The sequence below is a fragment of the Aulostomus chinensis genome, chromosome 20, assembly GCF_037954235.1.
Source record: "Aulostomus chinensis isolate RoL2024-O1b breed Wild chromosome 20, RoL_Achi_v1.0, whole genome shotgun sequence".
NCBI lineage: Eukaryota > Metazoa > Chordata > Actinopteri > Syngnathiformes > Aulostomidae > Aulostomus > Aulostomus chinensis.
Window position 1 is genome coordinate 21,258,402 of NC_141339.1, and position 14,158 is coordinate 21,272,559.

Consider the following 14,158-nt stretch of genomic DNA (forward strand, 5'->3'; position numbering starts at 1 on the left):
TGTGTGTGTGCGCGCGCGCGCTTGCATGGCCTCGAGAAGAATTTGAATGCCATTATCCATCTTCAATATTTAAAGCAATGAGAGAGCTATGCTCAGAACAGCAGCCAGCGAGCATGTATTTGCTCATGGCTCAGGATGCGATGTCAGCCTGAGGATGGTCAAGGTCAGGGAGAGAAACTCCTCAGCAGCAGCAGCAGCAGTCGTGAATATCAAAATCCCCTCAGAAAGACCGTCTCTCATGAGGAGGCTGTGCTGCACATTTAAGAATTTTTGACCTGAATTTGTAGGCTGTAGGCATCACCCACGACGGCAGCCAGAGGGGGTCTGGTTAAAGAATAAGAGAGAGAGTGCACATTTCCTTTGTGCTACATATTTAATAAGGCTAAGCATGCAGGGAATTACTTTCCCTTTAACTCCCACATTTCCTTTCAGAATGACCCTTTTACTCGTGCAGCTGCCAACCTTTCATTTTGCACATTCCTCTTCACGCATTATCGGAAACATACCCGTTCTAATGCAGGTCATATGCCTGACTTTGCTACGGTGGCGCCTTTTTCATTGTCAATAATGCGGTTATGGTCGAGGGGTTAGCATGCTCTGGATTTATGGAGAGGTCGGAGTTCAGCAGGCCAGGTCTGCGGGATGTGTTTGTTGTCATGGTCGAGGAGAGAAAAGAAGAATAACATCATAGATGTGTGAGGAATTCGTCCTCCACTCAAAGATGTTCCACATGCTGAAGGTCTTTACAATAATACACATCCACAGGATTCACACAGCAAAAGCAGAGTGGCACTGAAGGTGGGACATACAGATTTAATACGGTTAGTCGCATCTTTTTCTGCTCAAAATTAACATTTGTCACATCAGCATACTGGCTAAAAAAAAAAATGAATAAGAATTCACAAAATTCCAGTGAAAATGCAGACAGCAGGATTCAAAATCTATTTTAACCAAACGGAAGTCAGGTAGAGATCATTTTCTTCTGTTAAAACTCAAATAATGTTCAAATAGAGCAAAAATAAAGTACATGCGCTGGCACAATATGATAATGGCGAGGGGTTGGAGGACATGACCTCTGTATGAATGAGGCAAGATTCTTGCTCTCTGATTTGTTCTATGCAATGCTATGTTACGTTATGCTATGCTATGCTATTCTAAGAGTTAACGACCTTTATTGTTTTATAACTTTGTTAGCTTGGTTTCTAACAGGAACAGCAAGATCCGTCTATCCAAAGGTACCACTGACTCTTGTTGCAGAACCGGCTGCACACTATTTCCCTTTTGCAGTTTATATTCCAACAGTGGAGTTTAAACCAGTGTGTGTGTGTGTGTGTGTGTGTGTGTGTGTGTGGGTCTGTGTATGTGTCTGTCTGGCTAATTTAAGATGGCGTCCTCCTTCGAACTCTCCAGCTCTCGTTTCTCTCAAAGGTCAGCACTGTCACAATGGCTTTCTACGACAAACGCCGCTGGCTTGAGCTATGAGTCCAGTCTAATCTCTGTTTTTCCATTAAGGTCTTTTGGTTTTTGCCTGCAAAAAGTTTTAAAGTGCTCTGTGACCCCAGCAGCCCTGACAGACATTTGATGCGTTTCTGAACAAAGAATCTGGTGTTTTTCGGCGGTTGATCCCATACATCTTGTCTTAAAAGTGCAAAGATTTAGTTAAAGCTTTAATCCCTTTAACTAGGTCTGCCCCACACACACACAGACACACACACACACACACACACACGCACACATATTTCAAATATATAATTTGCCTTTTTTAAAATACCATGAATAAAGCAGCACCACCACAAAGTACTGAAACCAAGATGACGGTCCTGTGATGAAGTGATGATGATGCATTCTGGGAAACATGAAGAGGATGTTTGAGCTTCTTTTCACACACATACACACACACACACACCCTCTGCCGAACCTCACAGGTAATTAACCATAATTGGAGAAAAACCTCACTGCATTTTTAACATTCCACCTGTGAGCTGCCGCCGCCGCTTCAGGAGAGGTGACACACAAGGACGAGACCTCAGCAGCCCTGGAGACGAGCATGCAGCAATTATGGTTATAGATTTATGGTAGATAGAACTCAGCGTTTGTCGTTTGCACGATCATCACTTCATAAGATGAGATGAGCCGAGAGAATCCTTTGTAAGTTCCACCATAGGAGACACGCCTGGTGTTTACAGTAGCAGAGGAAGAGCAGACAGAGAAAATGGAATAAATAAGTAAACATGCTGTGAACATTGGAGGATGTACACTGTTGGAAATGTGCAACTCAGAATGCCGTGCAGCCAAGGAACACACGCACCGCTCAACTAGCACGCAGTTTGTTTTGATGCTATTTGTCTTGTATTGATCCAGGAAAGTACAGTGTCCTCTGCCTGGCAGTCTCAATCAATATTTTTCAAAAGATAATAATTATATTACACAAAATCATGAATTTCAAACATATTGTGACAAAAAACACATAATGCAGAAATAAAAAATGCAAGAACTGGAAGGTAGAAGGATTGATGGACTACAAGGGATTTAAAACAACAAAAGTGTCTTTTTCCATATTTTGATATGAATATTGTTGATTTTAAATGTTACTCTGAGCAAATCGTGAGCTCTTGACAGTATAACAGACTAAGAGTAGAGTAAGAACCTTGGAGCATTCATTCGGAATGTTGGAAGTGTCAACATATTAGTTTTACAATACCATTTAGTGCACTTGTTCACCAGTTTCATGGTTTGTTATCAGTGTGTATCCACACACACACACACACACACACACACACAAATCAAAAAACAAAAAAAAACAACATTTCTGTCATAATCGCTCTCTCTCTCTCTCTCGCTCTCTCTCTCTCACACACACACACACACACACACACACACACACACACACATACACACAAGGTATAAGCCTGTACAGATGCAGTCGAGTTGTCGCGCACCCTCACTGCCGCTGCGGGGCGCAGCTCTGTCACCGCAGACTGAACACAACTGAGCGGAGAAGCGCAGATCATCACCCCCCGTCTCCGCAATCTCCTTCTCATCCCGCCCGACTGCTGCCAGCCTGACTGACTGCCTGGCTGACTGGCTGGAAGATCACCGCTGGGACCAAAAACTACCCGACAGCCCGTTTAACTGCCCCGGCGCCGGCTGCTTCTCCATCGACACGAGGTAAGATGTCATTCTCTGCTGTTCTGTGCGCCAAAGATCCCTCCAGGTGTGCGCGCATGCAGAGTGGCTGTGGATGGATGCGCTGACGGGGAGGATGAGGGCAGACGGCTCACTCCTGCCCGGGACATCTTGTTTACTGTCTTCTGGCCCAGACGCACAACCAACAGGAACGTGAATGACTTTTAGTGAAAGATTTGAATCCTGCGTCTGTAAACGTGCTGCTGTAAGAGTCAAGAACTCTGAGAAGGAATCCAGGATGCTTTCCTCTTAGTTGCTACTGGCAGGACAATGATGTCATAGTCTACGGTGGGGAGAGCAGACCGTAAGGATCCAGTGTGTTTGGTTTATTCACAAGTTAAAGGCAGGCATGTTCACACTCAATGCAATAAAACAGTGGAAAAATTGATCAGGATTCAATAGGGGATCAATTCCTGGCTCTTCAGTGTTTGAATCCAATTGTCTTTGTACATGAATGTGTGCTAACGTGCATGCCAGCATTCCTGTGTTGTGCAACCTGTACGGGTGTGTGTCTTTTTGCACGTGTGTGTGTGTGTGTGTGTGTGTGTGTCTGACTTCCCTCCTGGCCTCATTCCACAGCACAACAGCATGTGAATGGCGGCAGAAAGTGTCAGAAATGTCACAGAGGAGCAGGAGGAGCTCCCAGCCTCCGGAGCCGTCAGTCAACGCCAACACCAACAACACACACGCAGTCAGAGCCACATCCAGTTTCACCCTCTGACACACACACCACAGTGGCAAGCTCCTCGTATCCTCGCACACACCAGGAGTCACAGTCACACTCACTTCAACGCTCCATCGCAGAAGTACGGCTGCAGACTCACACACAGTCTCTCAGCTATGACCAAGGGAGAGAGCGGAGCTCGGGGCTCGGGGGGGAAGCTCAACAAACCCACGGAACCGCTGTTCGCCAAAACCCCTCACCAGGTAGGACCCACTGGGACTCCGGCTGTCATTCTTCCTCCTTGAACTTCTGATCCAATACCTGCAAGCTGATTGTTTTCTCTCTCTCTCTCTTGACCTGCTTGATGAAATATCAAGGTTTTGGTTTTTTTTTTGCTCTCTGATCCTCTTGATATCTCCTGTGATTTGCTATCAAAGTATAACTTCCCGCCTTGTTTGCGCATCCCTCGGGGTTGCCGATGTTTTCTTTGATTTAACGTCATCTGGCTTCACCAGAGTAATCCGAGGTGTCGTCACAGCAGTGTTTTCATGTGCGGTATTTGGTTCCCAGCTGGGAAAATTTGTCTCACAGCAAAAACATTCACATCAAAGGAGAGTCAACAGTCGGTTCGACTGATCTGACAACCGTTATCACGGATATTCAGGTCATGTGGTCCACAGGCTGTTGAAGGGAGGATGGAGGAGGACAGCCACGAGGATATGGGGTAACATCCTATTTTTAAAAAAGACTCTTCTTACTTTTAAGTGCCAGCTGCATAAAAAAAACAGAACTGTTAACCTGAGTTTGGATTTGCGCGTGTGAACTGCAGTTATTTTTGGTTTTGCACGGAAAGGAAAAGTTGTATGGGGTTGTGCGTGCTGAGGAGGTGCAGCGAGGAGCCCCAGGTGACCGTAAACGAAAGTAGCGACTGGTTCGTAATACCACTGCAGTTAGTCACTCGTCTCTTTGGAACTGCTTCAAGTAGCGAGAGATGAAGTGGCTCCATGGAACCTGTTCTGCAGGTGGCTCACCTGGGCCAGACCTGAGTGCTGGATCAGACCAGAGCTGATGGCTGAGAGGTGGCCCAGCCTCCCGCAAGTCAACTCCCATTACAACTCCATGTTACGTCGAGGGGTCGGGGAATTTGAAAATGACAGTTTCTCCTGGAAGTGAGCTTCACAAATACGCGGTACAGTTGAGATCAACTCTCAGTTAAAGTTGAGTTACTCTCATACACATCGAGGTTGAGCATGACAAATTAGCCTTTCATTCATTTTGGTTAAATGTGCTTCATGTCTCCTTTCACTTTTCATGTGTAAACTGGCGTTTCAGAGAATGCCGGTTCATGACGATGTTCATCAAAGGCGTCTAAAAGCCATCGAATTTTACTGGCGAAACGATTTCAGCGAGTGCAGCAGTTTTCCTCTGCCAGACGGTCGAGGCGTGTCTGAAACTCACCCCGCCACAGTTGCCAAACTTTGTGATTCTGGTTTGATGACACATCAGATGGCAATGTTGATGTCATACCCGATGGTGATGATGTCATTCAGGCTGCCGTGGATGTGGTTTCGTCGGAACCGATCTGTTGTAACTCACCGGTGTTGCTTATCATCAAAGTGCTTCATCATTGGTAGACTGACAATGTGAAAGAACCTCAGCACCAATCAACCGAGGACGCACAGCATCGGAATTTGTTGTTGTTGTTGTTGTTGTTGTTGTTGCTGCTGCCAGTATCTGACATTACAACATTCTTACAACTTGATTTAGCGGATATTTAGTGATCTTGTGGTTCGTATGACATTCAGATCCTGAAAAAAAAAAACACATTTAAACGCCGCAAATGTAATTTTCCAAACATTTGGAATGATATCATTCATGATATCTTTCTTACTTTCTGATCCTAAACCACACAAGACGGGCAAAGGTGAGACTGAGAGACACGGGAACATCTCAGCGACTGCCACACTTACCTCACGACAACACGTCGTCTCAACAAATGTCAACAAAATACAGTCTGCTCTCTTTTTTTTTGAAGATATAGGATATTACAACGACAAAATGTTGAAATGATCCAGGAAGCCATCAAGATGGTTTACTCCAAAATGTTGGTGTATTTGTTTTGAATCATTAGAAAATCAACCTCATCTTCTCCAGTTCCATTAATTTAAGATTCTAAAGCATCGGGGTTCCTTTTTCTTTTTAACGGTAGAACGTGTAGATAATTATTTTTTTTCACAATGTAGCATTTATAGTTCTATCCTGCGCGTGTCCTGGAACGTTCTTCGGCATCCAGGATCTACAGTTTGATCCATTTAACCTCCAGTGTCTTCCTCCTTGTTATTTTATCAATATTTAAACTTAATTGCATCTAAATTTCTCCTTTAGTTCATGGGACACCCTGCTAAACACACACACACACACACACACACACACACACACACACACACACACTGGTTCTTGTATATGTACAGAATATGTACCTTGATTTGTGATCTGAAGGCACATATTCTGAACACTAGCCCATCTCTAAATCCGTCCTCTGGGAATCTCTGGCTGACATCACCGACATAATCAACCTTTGCGTTCATATTCGTAATCCATAATCTCGATTGACGACAGGCAGCAAAGCCGCTGTTGTTGTTTGCTGCCGTTCGCTAACTGGAATCGGAGTTTAGCCAGAAATCCTCGCCCGAGTGAACGTTTAAACTGCTTTGAGGCTCCGTTTGAGCAGCTTAACGTTTCCGTGCAGACGTTTCATCAGGAGGATGTATAGCAGGTCGCTCAGCTGGCTGAAGGCTCCTCAGCCCTCATTTAAATTACTGGCTGCACAGTTCAGGCAGTTGAAATTGTCTCCCCCCGCAGTGTTAAGGCCTCATTAACTTTCCAGATTAGTCTTATCTGTTCTTGTCTGTTGCTTATTGACTGTCTGAATGCAATGCGGTGACATCACCAGTCTGGCTCTTTGTGGTCAATTGGCAGGTTTTTGTATCCGGTAGTCATGGGTTCAAGACTGGGTGGGGCGGCGAGCTCTTTCCCCTCGCTGCTCTGGAGCTCTGAGCGGAGCTGTTTGTCCTCTAGCTGGCGCATCCAGACAACAGTAGACGGGATATCCTGTTTATCCTCTTTGATGATAAGAAAATGAAAGATTTAGAGTTTAGAGGGAAAGAATAAGAGTGAGAGAGAGAGAGAGAGAGAGGGAAGTGTTGGGTGCACAGAGTATTTTTGCACATCATCAGTTAAGCAGCATTCTCCAGACACCAAAGACTTTGATTTTTTTTCTCTCCAATTAGGGGTAATTGCAGTGAGAGTAGGAGAAGAGAGAGTTTTGAAGTTGGAACCGCCATGCAGTCTTTACTTACCTCTGACCCGCTTGTCTTGCAATTGAATAATTACACATCACCCTCCTGGTAATTGTCGTCCTCCAACCCCTTGATGTTTTCATGGGGCGAAAGAAGGAGGAAGAGAAAATGAGAGCCGGATAATAACAGTGTTTCGGTGGAGGCTGTGGTTACTTTGGTGATTTCCTTCTTTCATAAAGAAAGAAGGAGAGCAGCTGTGAGCCAAGAGTCACTGGATGTGGAGGGAGGCCGCGCTGCTCCGTCCCGACACAAAAGGTCACTGTAGAAGCGTGGAACTCCGCGTAAATAAATATGAGGCTCCTGAGACGGCGGTGGCCCGTCTTATTCATGTGCAGAGATGAAAGCTGCACAGCGACAGAGTCACAAGGCTGACATTTTCCGCGGTTAGAGGAGTGCTGGAGGACTCGGCGGGTTCCCGCACGAGCCTCCATGTCTGCAGGATGGACCACAGCGCAAACAGGTGGTCTCCTGATCCACAACCTACACAGACTTGAACATCCGCCTGGTCTCCCTGCTGCAGAGGACGAGGGTATTGTCCTTGAACCACCCCTCTGTACATTCCTCTGTGTCTCAACAGGACCTGACAGTATTACCGCTGGAGCGCCTGAATTAGCCTGGACTCAGACTGTGAATGAATACAGAATTCACTCTTTGTGAGTCACACGTCTGCTCCCATGGCCCCGATTTATTCCAAAGAGACACACCTTATCTCCCATCAGCGCGTATGAGAGGAGGCTCGTCCACTGAGTTAAATATTTGAACGGAAAGAAAGGAGGAAGGGGGTGTGGAGAGAAACAGTGATACGTACCATATCACGGGCAGGAGGCCAGTTGGTGGTGGTGGGTATCGCAGGTGCTAGCAAGCTAATTCCGCTACATTAGCTCTAGATTAAGAGGTCATGGTACAAAAAGATGCTCCTGTGTGTGTTTTGATGTAATTTTATATATGCATTTGACAAGAGCGACATCTCAATCCATGCATGAATGTTCTTCCAACCAATGGGACTTCCACATCACAAACACACCTACGTTTCCGCCATTTTGAAACTCTTTTTTTTCTAAATATACTCAATATTTTAGTGATTGACAGTTTTTTTTTTTTTTTAAGTTATATATTTGATCATATATCCAGAGCAGGATCAAGATGGTTTCTGGGAATGGAAATGAATTGAGAATCAGGGAATTTGATGACATTTGTCTGTGACATTACCAGAAAATGAGCTTCATGCTTAGCGTTGTAGAACAGTTTCCAGGATCCAGGATTTATAGTTTGATCCACATTGCCTCCAAAAGTTAATCACTTGTTCCTTGTAATATTACTCTCCTTTCCGCCAAATTTCATCAAAATCCATCAGTTAGTTTTTGTTAAATGTCCTGCTAACAATCAAACATTTAGCTTACAATGTTAGCTTGCTAACAATTCAACAATCAGCTTTTGCGTAGCCTCGAATGCGTAGATATTTTATGATTCCTATAATGAAGCAGCGATCAGTTTCTGTTCACCACAACTGCACAATCATCCTGTAGTTATTACTTCCTGAAGTGTGAGCGTCAGCAGTTGAACTCAGGGGTGAGTCATTTTGCGTCCTTAATCACTCTTAACGGAGCTTCATCCCCGAGAATTCTTGCCCGAGGTAAAAGTTTGGATGCTAATTAGCCGTCTGACCCGTGAGAACATCATTATCTCGATTCTCTTTCTACTTCTCACCTCTGACTTCGCAGACCGACTTGGGCCAGAAGTTGACATTGTGCAGTAAGGTGTGTTTTGCCATCGGCGGCGCACCCAAGGAGGTGGCTGCCAGCGCCACGGCCTTCTTCCTGCAAATCTACCTGCTTGATGTGGCTCAGGTAAGGTTTGTGTGTGTGTGTGTGTGTGTGTGTGTGTGTGTGTGTGTGTGTGTGTGTGTGTGTGTGTGTGTGTGTGTGTGGCTACCTTAAATGAATAAAGGGACTGTTCTTGTGTGTGTGTGTTTTACTCCTGTCGTCTCTCCGACAGATCAACGCCTTCCAGGCCTCCATGGTGCTGTTCATCGGTAAAGCCTGGGGTGCTGTGACGGATCCTATTGTCGGCTTCTTTATCACCAAGAGCAGATGGACCAAGATTGGCAGACTCATGCCTTGGTGAGCTCCCTGCTCACTCTCTCCATGACCCTCACCCACTTCATATATTTGTCATTTTCCAGCTTATTTTCCTGTGATTTTCCTGGCACGTTCCGTGTTTTTGTAGCTCAGGCAAAACTAGAGACAGAGCATGTCAGAGGACTCCGCCAGTGGTCCTAATCTTTAGTTTAGCTTATTTGGTTTATTTGGAAACACACTTGGACAGTGTGCTGTTGAACATTCATTTACCATCAACAATAAAGAAAAGATGTATGCACCAGATTTTGCGGAAAGCTAACAGCGACAACAGCTGGTCAACGTTTTAATGTTAATGGAGGTCTTTCATGACAAGTCTGATAAAAAGCTGAAACTTCTTCTGACTCGAGAGATTAAACAAGTCCCGAATCATGCGGTGAGAAATCCTACTGCTCGCTTTTCAGCGTTGAGTTTAGCAGTAAATCATGTATCACAATTCTTGATATGTTAAGAAGAAAAAAATCCACGGTACGATGCCACAGTTGGGAAGATATTCAGTATCTATGTGTATTCTGTCTATTTTCTGTCGATGTTACACATCACACGTCAATGACTCTCCTCAGCTTCAACTGCTGGATCACTCCAGACGATGGTGAACCCGTCGGAGGCACGCAGACATTTAATCTACAGAGCCTCACAACTCTAGAGCCGCAAACCCTAATAATATCTTATCTCTTGTGTTTAAAGAGCTCGTGACCAAAGTAAAGAGCGTCCCGTTTTTTTTCCTCACTGACCGCGTGCCACTGTTGCTATGTGCTAAAAAGCACAAATAAAGGATAACGCAGCGCGTTTGGGCTCAAGCAAATCACGTTGATGATGCGTAACACTTCAGTTTGGGGGGGGGTTTTGCAGTGATTTGTGTGTCTGAGGCTCACCTGTGGACGGCTGTGCGTCAATGACACTGTTTCCGCCCCCCCCCGTCATCGAGGGTGCCGGCTGCAGTTTAATTCCTGATGACAATGAAAAAATGACAGGAAAGAACATCTTTTTTAAATTTTTTATTTTTTTAATTTTTTGGGGCATTAATCATATCCTTGCTCAGTTACATTTCAAAGAGTTATTAATGTTGACTGCATTCAAACACAATTTTTAATTTCAACGATTGAGGGATTATGTGAAGATTTTATTGCAATTTTCCATTACTGCAGATGACTATAAGCGGCTGTGTGTGTGTGTGTGTGTGTGTGTGTGTGTGTGTGTGTGTGTGTGTGTGTGTGTGTGTGTAATATAAGTGTTTTGAACACATTAGCGTGACACTCATTACACAGCGAGTATTTACTGCATTATAAACCACAGATTAAACACAAGCCGACAGAGCTGGAAGAGGACCAGCGTGGCCGGCAGACAGATGCTGATGGCTGCTAAATCAGCTTTGAGTCCTCCTGGGAAGCTCTAGAATTTGTGTATGTGTCAAAATCTCATGTGGTATACGTGGATACTCACTTATATGTGTGTGGTCATACTTCACAAGATTGCCAGGCACTCCCTCAGTTTTTAACCCCCTTTCCGGAAAGTCCCGTCTATCCCATTCAGCAGGAAGTGCCTTTCCCCTCTGACTGTCACAGCAGCGACCGGACATAAAACGATGTGTATCTTTGCCCTGAGTTCTTTAGGATGATTTCATTTGCTACAGAACGCCCCCATGGGTGCTGCCCTGTTTATTATTGTGTGATTGTAGCGATCCACCACCCCACACACAAGTAGCACCGAGGCAGTTTTTCCCTCATACAGAGTTGTTTCCTTGTACTGCTTTAAGAGTTTAAATATGTCCCACTTTACATAAAATGACCAAAATGTGCTTAAAGTAACAAATAACCAATACTTTTATGAACTTGTGTTCTCTGCACTGTTCTACTGGTGACATCTTGTCGCATAATTGTTGATTCATTCATTCATTCCATTTTCTACTGCTTATCCTGCTAAGGTTTGTGGGGGGTGGAGCCTATCCCAGCAGCCTTCAGGTGAGAGGCGGGGTTCACCTGGACAGGTCACCAGTCCATGGCAGGACCAACACATATAGACAGACAACCATTCACACTCTCAGCCACACCTACGGTCAATTAGAGTATCAATCAGCCTCGTCCCCTCTTGATGTCTTTGGACTGTGGAGGAAGCTGGAGTACCAGAGAGAACCCACACAGGAACAGGGAGAACAAGCAGACTCACACAGAAAGACCCTGTGCTCAAACTGGGACTCGAACCCGTAACCTTCTTGCTGTGAGGTGACAGTGCTGACCACTGCACCACCGTGCAGCCCTAATTGCTGATTTTGGACAAAAAAAACACCACAGACTCATAGTAAAGATGCATGATTATGGAATTTTTTCCAATACGGATTATAGATCAAATATTCAACAGCATGCCAAACAACATTTTGTCTTTGTGAACCTTATATGAACATTCTTTAAATGTTACTTTAAAACACGTTCCTTGACATCATTTGAACTTGTGGCTAATGTTAGCCAATGCTACATGAGCGTTCTCTGCTGGCTAGGTAGCTGGGCTAATGCTAGCCCCTAGACATTAGATATGTCATCAGAGGGCTCCCACCCATGCCAGATGTCGCTCTTTTACTCTGAACCAGTTCATTCTTAAACGATGGATTATGTTTAGTAAGATTAGATGTTAACTGTCGATTTCAAACAAGTCAAAAGTACGATATTTACCATGTAGTTAGGTGAAGTACGAGCAGCCGTTCGGAAACAATACACTTCAAAACTGTATGCTCCATCACTGGGGTATACATGAACCTCTGAACACAAAATCAAGCCAGACAGCAAGCACACTCTCACCTACTAGACCTCTTGTAAAACCCCTCAGTTCCTTTGCACCGCTTCTAATTAACATGCTTTTACTTTCCCGGACAAGTCAGAGAGGAGAGAGCTGTCGGTGCTCGTCTCTTATCAAGTCTCTCCGGCTCAATTAAGACTGTGGAAATGATTGACACAGGTGTAGTCGTGCGAGCCTGATGTTTGAGAAAGTATGTGGGTTTTTTTTTTTTTTTTTTTTTAGCGGATGTGCCTCTTTTGCCTCTCTGAACACAGTAATCTTGCAGGAACATTCTAACTGTCCCATTCACCAGCTGCGGGGCCCTTTCATCGCCCCCATGACCAACCGGTCAATACTGCAGCACCAGCGTTGTGAGCTGCCTTTGTTAAAGCAAACAATCAGGAGGAGAGTGAAGTGACAGGGCTGGACCATGCTAGAAATGACTGCTACCGGCCTCTCTCTACCTCTTTCTCCCACTTTCTCTCTTTATTATTCCTGGCGGAGCGCAGGTCAGAGGTCAGAGCCCCCAAACGTTTTGTCAGAGTCACCTAAATTCCGTCACTCCCTGTTATCACCTGTAGATGCGCTGGTGTGCAGGGATTCCAGGGCCGCGGGGGCGATGATCCCCTCTGGCCAAAAAAAGCTGCTAACATCTGGCTTTTGTCTGCAGTAGATACAGGATGTAAGGCTGCATTCAGACCAAATCAGCTGCTTGTCACGATCACTATAGTGCCTGTTTTGGTCTGAAACCAGCCTTCATATGCATTCAGTCTTGGGTCGGATGACCCTACAGTGGCACGAACTGAGTACTCCCGATGAGTAGCGCAGTGTGTGAGTGTGTGTCATACGGCAACACAACAGTCAACAGTCCGTTTGATGTAAACACAAAATGCAGCAATTTGTTGCCCTCTTCCAGCGCAGTGCTGTGACGTCGAGCAGTGCTCTAACGTTGTTCAGTCCAGTGTAGAGTTTTAAAAAACAGACCGGAGTTAAAGATACCAAGCAGTTACCACGGAAACACTGTCACGGCTACCCATGATATTTTTTTACTGTACTGTTCGTCTACCCTTTGCGATGTTTAATGTCAAAATCGGTAATCTGCTTTGTGTGTGTGTGTGTGTGTGTGTGTGTGTACTCGGGTTGAAAACACCTGCGTGTGTGCAGGGGTGTAAGAGTGGGAAAAGGGTTTTCGAGTGGGCTACAGTTTCCTGCCCCCAAGTTCATGTTACTCACAAGACAAACAAACTTACTTTGCTTTTCAAAGGAAAAAGAAGAGGTTGTTTGCAGTAAAGTCACATTGTTGATTTTCCACGAACCAAACATTTTTCTTTACTTTGAAATGCGCTGCTGTTCACTTCAACCACAATGACACGTACCAGTTGTTGACATATAAATTATACATGGCCCGCGTACTGTATCACGCCACAGAAATGCACGACACAGCAGAACCTTGTGCACTGCATATTCAAGAGCTTTAAATACTCGGTGAAATATTGTGGTATTTCTCTGCAGATTCCTGTCATACCTGCAACAACACGATCATTTAGCAGCCTAATTTAGGCTCGCTGTAATCTGGCAGAAACGTGGCCCGATTTTCAGTCGGCTATGAAAATTACATTTCAACCGCCGCCAGCTCCACTTCAAAATGGTGTAAATCTGCGCAAGCGTAACGGTCAAGTGTTTCAGGTCACAATTTTATATTTTCCGTGTATTTTTGAATCTCACCCAGCGTTTTCTGCCTTCTGCAGGATGGTGGGTTGCACTCCATTTCTGGTGGTCTCCTACTTCTACCTCTGGTTTGTTCCTCCTTTCATCAGCGGCAGGTTCATCTGGTACCTCGGCTTCTACTGCCTCTACCAAACCCTCATCACTGTAAGTATGGACGCTCTTTCACAGGCTCAGTTGATGTTTCAGGCTGAAATCAGCACATCAAGGTTGTCTGCTTGCGACCTTTCAAGCCTAATTTGAAAAGCAATTCTCCAAGGCATTTGAGATGTGTCGCACTTATGTACGGTGACAGTGACCTCGAACGTTGACCACCAAAA

At 44.9% G+C, this 14,158-nt stretch overlaps 1 protein-coding gene across 1 annotated transcript in view; it reads left to right on the forward strand.

Moving 5' to 3' along the window:
* The window catches only part of mfsd2b (MFSD2 lysolipid transporter B, sphingolipid), a 27,170-nt gene continuing 13,012 nt past the window's right edge, over positions 1-14,158 (forward strand). Inside the window, exons 1-5 of the mRNA XM_086188804.1 lie at positions 1-3,168; positions 3,766-4,113; positions 8,931-9,056; positions 9,205-9,329; positions 13,862-13,985. Coding sequence (XP_086044930.1) covers positions 3,781-4,113; positions 8,931-9,056; positions 9,205-9,329; positions 13,862-13,985 — 708 coding nt within the window. The 5' untranslated portion in view covers positions 1-3,168; positions 3,766-3,780. The remainder of the gene's footprint in view (positions 3,169-3,765; positions 4,114-8,930; positions 9,057-9,204; positions 9,330-13,861; positions 13,986-14,158) is intronic.